Here is a 13,052-nt window from a genome sequence, read left to right as displayed (position 1 = left end):
AAATTAAAACAGGTTTGATAAAAATGCCGTTTTAATCATTTTTGGCCTTTCAGGTTTTCTCAAAAAAAAAAAAAAGATGCCTGCTTCTGATTGGACCTTTCGGAACTTCATAACTCAAAACATTTGCATTAGTGAAAGATTTTAGTCCTGACCTGGTCATTCAAACAGAAAACAGAGCCGCCTATACTCGTTACCAATAGAAGTGGAAAATTGCCAACAATGATAATTTACCAATAGATGTGCAGTCCAAATAACTATCCTATACTCGTTAACAAATAGAATTTAAGTATACAGGCTCAAGGTCCACCGAGACCAACAACCACGTTCTGCTCATAGAAATTTTTAATATCCTTCAAACTTGGGAAGTGGCAGAGCTGCCTCATTAGGTCAGCCCCATTTCATATACTAAGAGACGCAGCATAGTTAGGAAACTAAAGTCAAGAATTTAAAGCCGATCAATCAGTTTGTGCCCATTTACCACCAGAGGTATAGTCTCAAAACCAAGATATTAGGAAAATAAGTAACAGCAAATGCAATGTTAAACATCAAGCTGTTTGCCTTGAAGCATGATCAACTAGCTGAAGAAGAAAAAAAAAATGACTAGCGGCAGCAATGATTGAACTCATACAGCAGTCCTTGTCCTAACAGCTTGGTAGGTAGGTAGCCACAAATCCTCTCTTCATAATCTAGTAATACAATAAATCCGAGTGGTGGTTTTACTTCTGCCATGTTACACTATAAATGTTGTATACCGTGTTGTCCCGCATCATCTTGTCCAAGAACAGCTCTGATTGATAAATAACTGTTTTAGATTTTGCACCCAACTGTTCAGACTGCACGTTTCTTGCTATCCCCTGCCTGTATAGCGGAATGTGTTGCCACTTTGATGGATGTAGATTATTTGGCAATTGTAGGTCATCCCTACTTTTGCTGCTGCGATGTTAGTGTCATGTAAGTTTAAGTTGCAAAGGTTGAGATGGCCCAGCTGGGTGAGTGCCATGCTACTTGCTGTATAGAATTAGATATATGGAAGAGAGAGATTATGGTCATGATGAATTAAATAACAAAGTAGAAGCATCAAAAGGCCCAACTAATCCGTCATTCAGAAGGCGCACGGCAGCACCCCGCGAGAATTTCCTTGCAAACAAGAAACATGGAACAAATGTAGCATTGCACTCGCACCATTCTATTCGGTATTCTGTCTCGTAGTATACATGGTTGATATCCTGCAAAATTGTGAAGCAAAGAATCAGTGAAGAGTGATCCTCCAAAACTTAATCGGAGTAACCATAGATTTGTATGAGTATAAAGATACAGTCTGAACAATTGCGGTGAAAATAATAAAAAAGTACATGGATAATAGCTGAACAATTGCGACAGAGATGAAGTCAACAAAAAAAACAAAAAAAAAATCAAGAATAAGAAGCATGTTCACTTCATGTACATACTTGATACATACTGAACACAAATATTTCATCGATTAGCCTCCCAATCAAGCTCATCCATGGTCATAACAGAGAGCTAAAAACACCCTCAGATATGGCCATATTGATCATTGAAATATTTGCACCACTCCTTTAAGGTACTTCGATGAAAGGAACCAACTTCACTGATTCCTAGTAATGTCAAAATCCTTGTTTGAATTACCGTTGCATGGAAAGTTTAAAACCAAAAATCCTTGCTGTGTGAGACATAAAGGTGGAAAAAATAAGCTCAGTCAAGAACAAGGAGCTTCATCACCTACCTCTTCACTACTTTGAACAAGAAGTATGGGAGAGCATGCTGGAGTTAGCATGTTTTGAGGAAACCAATTTAGGACGATGCCTCTCAACTTTTCCAAAAAACCCACATAGTTTTGAGTCTTTTGAATCTAAAATTATGACCATCTACAAGATCATATTTAATATGTTTCAAGGAAGCTGTCACAACAAAGAAGATTATGAGGATTTATAAGATCATATCTAACAATGTTTTGGGGATGGGGAAGACGTCAGAAGAAGAAACCATGGTATTTTCAAGCAAAGTCTTGATGTGGAGAGGGGCAATGCACACTGTATACACTGTTTTCTGCATATGTTTCTATTCTCAGTCGAAAGTTTTCTGCATGCAGAATTGAACCTCGTTTTTAGTATCTTTTTGCTAAGGAAGGTTTTTCCCCCTTTATTTTCTTTCATTTGATCTACTTTAGCTCATTGTCTTCTTGAGGACTATAAGTCTATTTTCTCTCTAATTTAATATCTTTTTAAACTTTAAAATGGAAAAAATAGAGATTTCAGGGTTTTTCTAACTTACCGGTGAAGTTTGCGATCCTGTTGGAATGTGGCCTCTGGACTAATCATTGATGTCTCAAAAGATAAATGCAGTTTCCTACTCCTTGCATTTTCCCTCTTACTACTCTCTTACCCGTCAAGGGAAGTTATGGAGGGTCACTCCCACATAGCATTAGCTTAAATTGCTTAAGTGAAAGGAAAGATTTCCCTTCTTGCGAACCAGTCGATGAAGATTAATGCAAAGGCCACATGCCAAAGTATGATTAGTCAAAACTCCGGCACTAAAGTCAAAAAAAGTAGAGGTTATCAATTTTCAAGCTTTATTGAATCATCCTTGGATTCATTAAGCCAACACCATATAAAGTTATAAACAAGGTTAGGCTGGCAATCTAAGGCATGATGTTTGGTACAAACAACAGAAAGACAAAGATTCTGCCTGTCATCACATATGATATGTAACAAATACATTCTTAGGGCCTATATTAATATGAATGAAATTGGTATCTGCAGTTTTACACAAAAAGCCATATTTGGTTAGTTCCCACGAGCAATTAAAAAGTATGAGTCCAAAGAATGAAACAATTAAATCAGCATGCAGCATGGTAACAATATCTTATATGTGATGCCAGCTATGACTGTCTCAAATGGAGAGAAATATCATGGTCATTGAAAGTCTTATTGCACTATGATGATCATGGCTAAAATTTAGCTGATCATTAACATTCATAAAGTATAAAAATACGAGCAAACCAGCAACCATCTTCTATCCGCTTTCATCTTATACAACCATCTATTAGATTTAAGTTTTGATACCAATATTTTGTACATGTGATTTTTCCGTAGTCGTTTATGCTCCAGTAAATCCATCATCAAAACAAAACTATAAATATAAAACACTATTTACAAATTTACAATTGCATGAATTTTTCTAAGATATTCATAAATTTTACTATATAAGACATTGATGTAAACATGTTAGAACATATATTGCAAATTATGCAGAAATATGCCATAAGAAGGCATCACCATAGCTTACCAAGGTCAGCCGAACCGGGCCGAACCACCCGGTTCAGGCAGTACCGAAACTAGGTCGGCTCGCTAATAGAAAACGGTTCCAGCCTGTTTATGCAGTACCGAAACCAGGTCGGTTCGCTAATAAAAAACGGTCCCCGCCCATATGGGCCGGAACCGCAATGGGACCAGTTGAAACCGATCCTTTTTGGACTGAAACCGGCCAGAACTGGCCGCAATCGGTGCGGTGTTGTGGCATTATTCGAATGGGCCCCTTCATAGCCGTATAATCAGCCAGAGGGCACATTTCGGAGCTAGAGCTTCAGCAAGAGATCCGAGAGTGCTTATAACCCAGCGCACGTTCCTTATGGGATGAATGTACAAGACTATAATGCCGCTTGGTTAAAGCGGTGGGTTGATGTGCCTTCTGACTATGCTTATGATCTAGATATCTACGAGAGTTATTGCCACTCGACCCGATTTTAGATATCGACATATATGTTGTACTTTAAATATATATATAATTGATTGTATTATTTTATATTTTTCATGTCACTACTTGAATTGAGAATATTTTATGTTGTTTATTTTATGATTTGTATCATTTTAAAGCAATAAGATGCATCATCTAGATTAAACCGGGATCATAGAAATATCAAGACAACATCACAATAGACTTAAATTTATAGAAAAAGTTCGAAAAGAGTGATTACCAATTAAATTTTTTGAAAACTGCAAAAAAATAAAAATTAGGGTATGCCGGTCCGTGAACTAGCATGCCCTACCGGTTCGGTTCCGCACCGAACCGGTGTCGGTTCGGTGCCGAACTGGTATGGATCCCAGTATCGGTTCAACGAACGTTGTAGCTTACAAAGCATAAAGATACACATTTTAGACTAAAATATGCACCAACTAATGAAAAAAGACATTGATACAGTTATGGTAAAACATATATACACAAACGACAAAGATGAATTATGTCACAAGCAATTCAACAGCCATCGAAAATGGTATTTACCCTTATCTTCTTTATGTGCTGAGGGCTCGCAACAGCATATTCAAACGTCATAGGATGCCAATTTTGTTTTTCCTTATCGTTTGAAGATTGATTCCATGAAGTATAAGTCAAGGTTCTTCGCTCTAGTTCATCTTCAAGCCCACTCATCTAGGAAAAAACAAAAGAAGGATCTTTAGTAAAGAAATAAAAGAAAGAACCTTTTTCTGTTAATATAAATATTTGTGCTATTTATGTACCATAGACCATCTAATATCCAGTATCAGTGATTACAAATTATAATCATGAGATGTAACAACAAAATGCAAATGTAATTAATAAAAAACAAGGAGTTTCTTACTAAATAAATGAAAAATGAAATATAAAAGCTTACAGATAGTAATGTCTGCACATAGTGTTCATCTGGAATACAATCATGTTGCTTCTGGGCAGCTGCTTTCTGCACACAAATAAACAAGCTTGTCAAAGATGAATCAAAAAGAACAAGACAATCAGCCCCTCAAGACACTAGAAGTTTAGTACAGAAAAATAGAGTTCAATATATAAAATAATCAAGGAAAAGGATTTAAGCCATTTCTCAGAGTGGACATACTAAAATCCAAAATGAAAATTATAAACTAGGCAAGATAAAATTTTCCAACCAATATTAAGTTTTATCAGAAAATATGATCTGTGATACCATAGAGCAGATGTTCACAACTAGAAAGCCTCATTATGACACAAAGAACTTCAGAAACTTCTTGGAGAATGCTTTTAGGCTTGCCAGTTCGCGCTAGCATGAATTTCTTCCAAAGGCATACTAAAATTTAAGAAAGAAAATTATAAGCTGGGCAAGACATAATTCCAATCAATACAAACTTTATCAGCAAGTGTGATATCTGACACCATCAAGCACAAGTGCATCACCAGAATGCCAGGTTGTGGCTTCTTATGATACCTATGTCATCCTAGGCATCATCTTGGCTCACCTAGAATGCTTACCACTTCTTTTCCAGTCATCATCATACCTTTGTTACTTACGTACCTCTTCGACACCCCTCCCCTCTTCCTGATCAGTTTATTCTTATAAAAGTTTTCTTAACCCATCCTGGCTTTTACTATGATACCAAGCAAGACAAAATTTTCGAATCAGAGAGGTCGAAGCAAGTATTCTTATTTCTAGTAATTCGAGGAAAATATCATGTGTAAATTCAACAATTATGTAAAATTCAACAAGTAAATCCACATGCAAATAGAATGATTTTCCTGCTGGAATAAGTTCAAGAGGGTGTGGACCGATGTACTAGGAATTTCGTCATTCTACATGGTTTCTTAAATTCCAAATTCTGGATTTATACAACCAGGTGTTCATTGTGTAATTGTGAATCACAAAATGTCTGAACCATGAGCTTGGAAAGTTATAATCTGAGTAGAATTGTCCAGTTTCATATCATTCCCTCCCTATCACCTTAATAATTTATTTAAAATTCGTTCTGTTACAAGCCAAACATCTGCCGAAAAAACTCAAATATCAAAACTTGATATTTTGAATTAAGAAAAAAAGTTAAAAGCATGATCTTGAAACAGGAAAAAAAAAACTCCATATGCAGCTTAAGCCATATGGCATTTTAGGATCTAAATTGTCAGATAAGCTTACCAAACTAGCATTCAGATCCATGCAAATTAATCATTTTACTTGGACACAACAAAATCATACTTTTATCATCATCTTGATCAGGAATATTTCATATAAACCTGACCCTATAAGTCTCATCAGCACAGATGCCGCATCATTAAGAAAGTACATCTTGTACTTTTGATTCTTATGATTTTACAGCATGCAACAGATGAATTCATTATGCACTCCAAAAATCCTAGTCGTTTCTCATAATAAAATTAAGAAAGATGTCAATATATTAAAGCTAGAAGGAATTTCATAGTATTATCATATACAATGAAAACCAAAAAAGTTTTTCCAAAACATAATTATATGAATGGAATACCATATATCTACAGCTAAAAACAACCAAGAACCATATTTGTATCTCAAAAGGCCCTTTTGGGGCAACTACAACAATCAAGAAAAAGAGGTGACTCACAATATTTTGTTTTCTCCCGGGGTCTAGTGCTGTTTGTCGCTGCAAAAGGGCAAGCAGGAAAGATTTAGATAATCCTAATGAGGTTCATAATCATATCAAAGCATTACATGGTACATACCAAAACCTTTTCATTCAAAAAGTTCGGAAAGTGCCATAGTGTCATATTTGCAACAAGACTGAGCAAAGGAGTAGAATAGAGTTTAGGCTATAGAAGGGCATTCTTGTCTTGTGAGCAAACCCGTCATAGACAACCTCTATAAATCAGTGAGAGGTTGAGTCCCCAGGGCAATCAATGCCAATATCTAGGTAGCAGAATGCTTTTTCTAATCCATCATATTACCGTCTAGCAGCAGATATATAAGTTCTATCTTGCAATTTTGGGAGGCAATTTTATTGCTATTTTCAGTTCGGGGTTGACTGACATACTTAGTTGAATTTAATTGCTTGGTTATATATATGTTGGCTGGACTACCTGTTTCAGAGGGAAAATACAAGCAACCTGAACTTTGATTGCCTCCATGTCATCTGAATCACATTTAAGATTCTATTCCAAAAAGACAAATTTAAGGTTGTTTACATCTGACACGTCTGGTAATGAGGTACATTATATGCATGTGGAAACGAAAAGGAGTAATGAGATGAGGCCATGGACGTGCATAAATATCTTGTTGTCATTCTTAGTTGCATCATACCATGATAATCGCATGCATAACAAATGAAGAAGAATAGTGGATATTTAATTTATGGTCAAATTTCTAAAATACATCCGATTAAATCCAAAAAAATCAGTATCACACATAGAAGAACTATCTTTGTTTATTAAACACTGCCTTACCTTGCAATATCTCTTGAATGCTGGAAAGATAACATTGTCAGCAATGACAACCTCGGCATGTTTTCTAACCAAGGTTATCCACTGAAATACAACAGCTAATGCAGTTAGAAGCACAATTTAATAGTTGAAAGAAAAAACCTAAATAATATTTGACTGCATATATTATAAGAAAAATGAAAAAAAAAGGAAAAACCTGGGATCCTTTTCTCCATTTGTCTTTTGGAATCACAGGAGACATCTTGGGATTGTAGCGTCCTTCCTTTTTGTCAAGAAAGCTGGAGGGAAGCAATACAGCTTAAGAGATTTTATAAAGCTTGGTACCATCTATTTTTTCATATGTTAAAAGCTTGCCGAATCATAAGAAACAAAATTCAATATAATAAAACTATGCTCAGCCTTTGTCATTGACTACCTGTCCACGAAACTTTTGGAAGAAGACATCAAGTAGCTATATATATAGCTGAAGTTGTAAAGAGGAACACAGCTGCAATAAATAATATCATAATCAAACAACTGAATCCACAAGTATTAACTACAAAGCTTCAAGGTATCCAACTTTAAGAACATTAAACCACAGTAGTTGGCTAAAAGGTTGGGCAAGAAGGGGGGGGGGGGGGGGGGGAAATACTATTAGGAAGGTTATAAGGTTGACATGCAAAAAATATGAAAAGATGATGCAAAGAATGATAATAATTGAATCATTTCTGGAATGATTTAACTTAACTGAATCTGAGATAATTAGTTTAGAAAAATGGCATTAACCAATCAAGAATGATTCATCAGAAATTCAAGGGTAACAAGGAGGCAAAAAGAACATCTCCAGTACCTAGATAGTTTAACTTCTGTTTCTCCTTTTCCTACTTGATGAGCTGATCCTAAGTTGGGAAAGAAGTTCCTTTGTTATTATGTCTATTTGATGGCACTGATAGAACCTAAGGAGGATAGGGGTAATCACAACTGATTTGCAAGTCAATTTTCCAAAGAAACAACCTCAACCATAGCAAGCTCTATACGTGTCAAAGATCTTTCATTTTAACTTTTATGACATAAAGTAGTGAAACTAAGGCTCGCCGTCTCGGTATCGAATCCTATATGGTACCATTCTATTATAGTGTTGATATGCCCATTATGGTACCTAATTCGGCATACTGAGTGTCAGCACGGCTTCTATACTGCATACCGATCTAGTACCGGTACGGTACGCATTGGTATCGATTAGTACAGCAAACCTTGAGCGTAACAAATCATTATATAATATCTATGATTAAAATTTAACATCACCTTCAATGTTCTAAAAAGAAGTCACAGTATGCTGGCATAATTACATACTTTGTGAAAGGCTAATGTTCAAATCCAATTATATGGCTTTAATCTTTAACCAAATAGACCAGTGTATCCATCATAGGGGTGACACCATCAAACATTGTTAGTTGGACTTAGGAAAGGACTGGACAACATCTTGTTTTTCAATCCACTAGAATATCAAGGCACTAAAATATAAGAAGGTTTAAAAAAGTTTGCTTCCTTTATATTTCTTGCGGCCAAACAACTTTGCACTCACTCAAAACTAGCAAACTTTGAGATTTATTTATCTTACAAATTTTTTCTTGAAAGGTCAATTGATCACTGGTGAGCAAACTGAACCTAAAAATAGATGGATGTAACCTACAGTTTAGACTTTTAGCCTTGTATAAGTCAATTTTAGGCTTTTAGCAGAAACAACACAGCTTAGGAAAACTGTTGAAACTGACTGAAAGCCTGAAATAGATTATTTTCGGCAATTAACAGACCAAAATTACTAAAATTATAGGTTTTAGTCAAAACTTCAATACTTATCTCACACAAGGAATGACACAATAAAAACAATAGATCACCATATTACTTCAAAAGAAAAGCAAAAAAAAAAAAGAAGTGAAGAACTGATGCTTCGTGATATGAGATTCCACAAAGAATCACCAAAGCAATGTTAATTAAGCTCCCTTAGGGGATACTTAGAGATGTCTTCTACTTTACCCATGCTATATGAAAGTATCAGCATAATTTTACTGGAGTTCTTCAACAAATTAAGCCTCATCTATCATAAATATGAATTGAGTCATGAAACTAAAGAAGCACCATTTCAGTTTAAAAAAAGAAGAAGAAAAGAAAACAAACATCAATTGGACCAAATATCAAGAGAAAAAGAGAAACAAATCTTTTTAAAAAGAGTCAATTGGAAACCAATAAAACCATTTGCAAAACAACCTTACTTTGAACGAAAGGGCAACATTTTGATTGCAGACTGCATGTTTCTAGGATAAGTTGTACATTAATTAACATACTTAATGGGAAAAAGAAAATTAACAAGGCAATATGTCGTGTAACTAAGTAGCATCCCTGCAGATTTTGACAATCTAAGTTTTTAAAAGAAAACACAAAAAAATATTGGTCCAATCCCTCTTATTGGCACTTGACTGGTGTTTGTCTGTGTATGAGTCAGCATACATGCCAGGGTATTCCTTGGCTTACGTGATACTTTGCAACTCTCACAACCTCAGTCACTGATCATAAAGTTGACGAAATCTGAGGGAGAACTTGGAACACCACACAAACACACATCCACCGCAATGTTCTTGTAAAGTTAGATGACAAAAGGCTTGTGGTTTGTCCCGCCCAGTTTCTACCTTACCTACAAAGGAAGGATTTGTTATTTTCATCTAGCCAGGTATATCAAATGATAGAATGAAATATTGAAAACCAAGTCATTGGGATAGGCATAGAAAAATGTCAAGAAAATAAAATTAAGCTTCTCTACTTCACCAAAGCATTGACGTTAAAGCTATGCACAAGAGGTTGGAAATCTAGGTGATAAACTGATTCACTAAACTTGAAAGAGTAGTAATAGGAGTTTCCCTAAATCAAAAGCTGAGGTTGAATTGCAAGTTATATCTAAAGAGATGATACTGGAAATAGAATAATGGTGGCTATGTTTTGTCAATTGCCTTTCTTGACCCATGAATCAGTTACCGGCTCAGCCATAATTCAATCTCCTGGATATTACTAGTACAAGCAGACAGCATCCTGCTTGTTTCATGCGAAGAAGAAAGTAATCCCCACCTTCTTATTGCACAAATATTCAGCTACACAATATCCTGACATGCGAATATTGATTCTATAAATATGAACAAGAAACAGAATGATCATATGGAATACCATGCCCCAAGCAAACTGCTCGAGGAAGGCAAAAGTTCACGCAGAAGTTTAAATTTTTAGAATTAAGCCTGAAAGAAGAATACGAACCTGTTATTTCAGTCTGCAACAAAGAATAAAGACTCGAATTTTAACATGATATAGCAAGAAACATGAATAATTATAGCACTAGCGCACCAAGGAACGGTGGACATAAAAGTACCTGTCGGAGATTAAAACAAAGCGTTGGTTCGCAGGATCCTCGAGGGCGGTTGCAAGCAACAAGCGCTCAGCTTCAATCATACTCGACTCTCCCCACGCCACCTGCACCAGACCACCAAACACGCCCCCCGTGTTAAAAGAGCAAAAAGAGGAAAAAAGACTCATCAAGAAAGGAGGAGGAGAGAGACCTTGACGCTGTCGTTGAGCTGACGGCCGCAGAAAATGGCGGATCTCGTGGTCGACTCATCGAAGACGAAACCTGGCTCGGAATGGATGTAAATGGAGTAATTTCCCTCCTCGGCATTCTGCAGAACACCAGCCAATCATCCATTGAAACCGAAGGAGAAAAAAAAGGAAACGGATTGAAAGAGAGAGAAAGAGAAAGGGAGAGAGAGTCGATCAACGATACCTGGAAGAACGCGTGCCAGAGGAAATCGAGGGGGAGATTGGAGCGAGCGAGGAACAGGAAGGCGATCTTGGGAGTCCCTGCGAAGGAGGAGGACCATGGAAGGGAAGAGAAGGCGGCGGCAGAGGATTGGGATTGGGAATTGAGGCGGAAGAGGGCGAGGACGCAGACAAGGACGGAGAGGGACAGCACCAGCTGCAGCCCCAGCCAGAAGTGCTGCCGGATCGACGGCGACGAAGACGGCGGCAGCCTCTTCTTCATCGTCGTCGTCATCATCGTCCCCGTCACGGCCAAGAAGAAAGAAAGAATCGATTAGGAGGAGTCGTCTTTCGCATTTATCGAAACAACGTCATTTAATTCACTTGGCCGTCATCGTCCCCTGACGTCACGTCTCTCTCTCTCTCTGTCTTTCTTCCCCTTTCTCCCCACGCCTCCCTGTTGCCTTCCCTTGCCGCCAAATAAACCCTTTCTACTCTTCTTTAATTCTTATACCGTTACTACTGGTAATCAACCTGGTATTGCTGGTATTGGCGTACCGTCGGCGTTGTCGCCGTATTTCTTTCTTCTTGTTTGGCGGTGATTTAAACTATATAGGTTGGTGCGTGGGACTGCGGCGGAGACGCCGGTCTGGTTCTCTCTGCTTGCTCGATGCTTCGATCTTTCTTTCTCTCTCTTGTTTTTCTCGCCTCTCGCGCGTTCCACGCGGTTTCCTCGGCTCCGCGTAACTCAGCAGCAACCCTTGGTTAAGCAATTTATTTATTTTACTAGTTAATAACGTCATCTTTGGTTTTTTATTAAAGAATTTATTTATTAAGCATCCGCCCAACGCACGATCACGGCCGTCTGTGCGTCTTTGACATGGGATCGCTGCGTCCGCGGCACTTCCAACGTCCACCGCCCTTGTGGGCTGTTACGCTGCCTATCACGTGTCGGAACACGAGCATGCGATACTCCTTGCTGTAAGCCCTGTAACGACAGTCTAGGAATGGACGCTCTTGAGATGACCGCCTAGGATTGTTTTTGTCTCTTGAAAGGCCCGCTCTCGGCCGAAGTAAATTTTGATGGTAGTGCATTCGGTGATGAAGAGAGAATAAGTATTGATTTTGTGATCAAGAGTCATGATTCTAAGTTGATTACTGCTAAGAAACAAAGTGCCACTAGATTGACAACCATAAGAGCGGAGCTTAGGACATATGGAAAGATATCACCTACGCGAGACGGGTATTGAGGGCTGAGCGTACCTTTTTTGAGAAGGACTCAGCGGCGATGATCGACTGGATAAAAAAGAAACGATAGAGGAGAGATGGAAATCCTCTGCTCTATAATATCCGTTGGATGATGGAGGACTGCAGCGTCTTTCAGGCTGTGTATGTGTATCGAAATACGAACATAGCCATTGATTGGGTTGCCGTCTATGCTACCCAACACTCTAAAGATCTTTTTTAGACACACCAAGGGGATACTCCCCTATCGCTTTATTATTTTCTTGCTTTTAATCCTGCTAGTTATACTTACGATAGTAATGATGATAATGACAGTGCAGCATATACTACTGTCTAGATTCATCTACGTAGGCCTGCTAATATTTTATAAGTAGTTTGAAAACATGTTAGTTACCATCAATATATTCTTTAGGAGTGGGCATGACGCAATGCCTCACAGGCGGCGTGTGGTCAAAATTAAGATATCTTCTCCAGACCATAATAACAATAATATATCAAATACTTTGAAGGAGATTGTTAAGGTGTCACGCGGCAATGCAGACTTTGAAAGGTGAAGCAGGAGTTGGGTCCATATCCGTGGTCTTGGTGACCAGACCCACGTAACCCACCGCCGGCCACGCGGCAGGCATCGCGGCTAGGCATGGAAGCAATATTGGTGGGACCCTTTGCTGGATATGCTGAAGGTGTGGTCGGCTGCGAAACCACAGATCCAGCTAGCGTGGCAGGTCACCAGTTCAAAAACAATATTTTTAAAAATAAAAATTAATTAAACATTTATATAAAAATAAAAATTATGCTACAAAATATTTTTAGGTCAATTCAAA

General features: G+C 37.7%; 1 protein-coding gene across 4 annotated transcripts; it reads right to left on the bottom strand.

Moving 5' to 3' along the window:
* Positions 1-444: 444 nt before the first annotated feature.
* LOC103713945 (glycosyltransferase BC10-like) lies at positions 445-11,781 on the bottom strand. 4 transcript variants are annotated; one of them, XM_008801005.6, is made up of 10 exons: positions 11,009-11,781; positions 10,788-10,904; positions 10,601-10,701; positions 7,622-7,693; positions 7,403-7,484; positions 7,210-7,290; positions 6,375-6,413; positions 4,670-4,735; positions 4,300-4,446; positions 445-1,226 (listed from the first exon to the last, which is right to left on the bottom strand). In XM_008801005.6, the coding sequence occupies exons 1-10, from the start codon at positions 11,279-11,281 to the stop codon at positions 1,047-1,049; spliced, it is 1,158 nt and encodes a 385-aa protein (XP_008799227.2). In that variant the 5' UTR covers positions 11,282-11,781; the 3' UTR covers positions 445-1,046. The 4 variants fall into 4 exon arrangements, 3 of the variants coding, with proteins under 3 accessions (XP_008799227.2, XP_088558466.2, XP_088558470.2); XR_015967735.2 differs by having other exon boundaries at positions 490-1,226; positions 2,293-4,446; positions 11,009-11,750; XM_088702340.2 differs by lacking the exon at positions 6,375-6,413 and having other exon boundaries at positions 490-1,226; positions 11,009-11,750.
* Positions 11,782-13,052: the final 1,271 nt, after the last annotated feature.

This window comes from Phoenix dactylifera, chromosome 1 (assembly GCF_051530095.1).
Source record: "Phoenix dactylifera cultivar Ajwa chromosome 1, Ajwa_hap1_PhDact_Kaust_v1.1, whole genome shotgun sequence".
Taxonomy (NCBI): domain Eukaryota; kingdom Viridiplantae; phylum Streptophyta; class Magnoliopsida; order Arecales; family Arecaceae; genus Phoenix; species Phoenix dactylifera.
The sequence above is the reverse complement of the archived record's forward strand: the minus strand, read 5'-3'. Positions and strand labels throughout refer to the sequence as shown.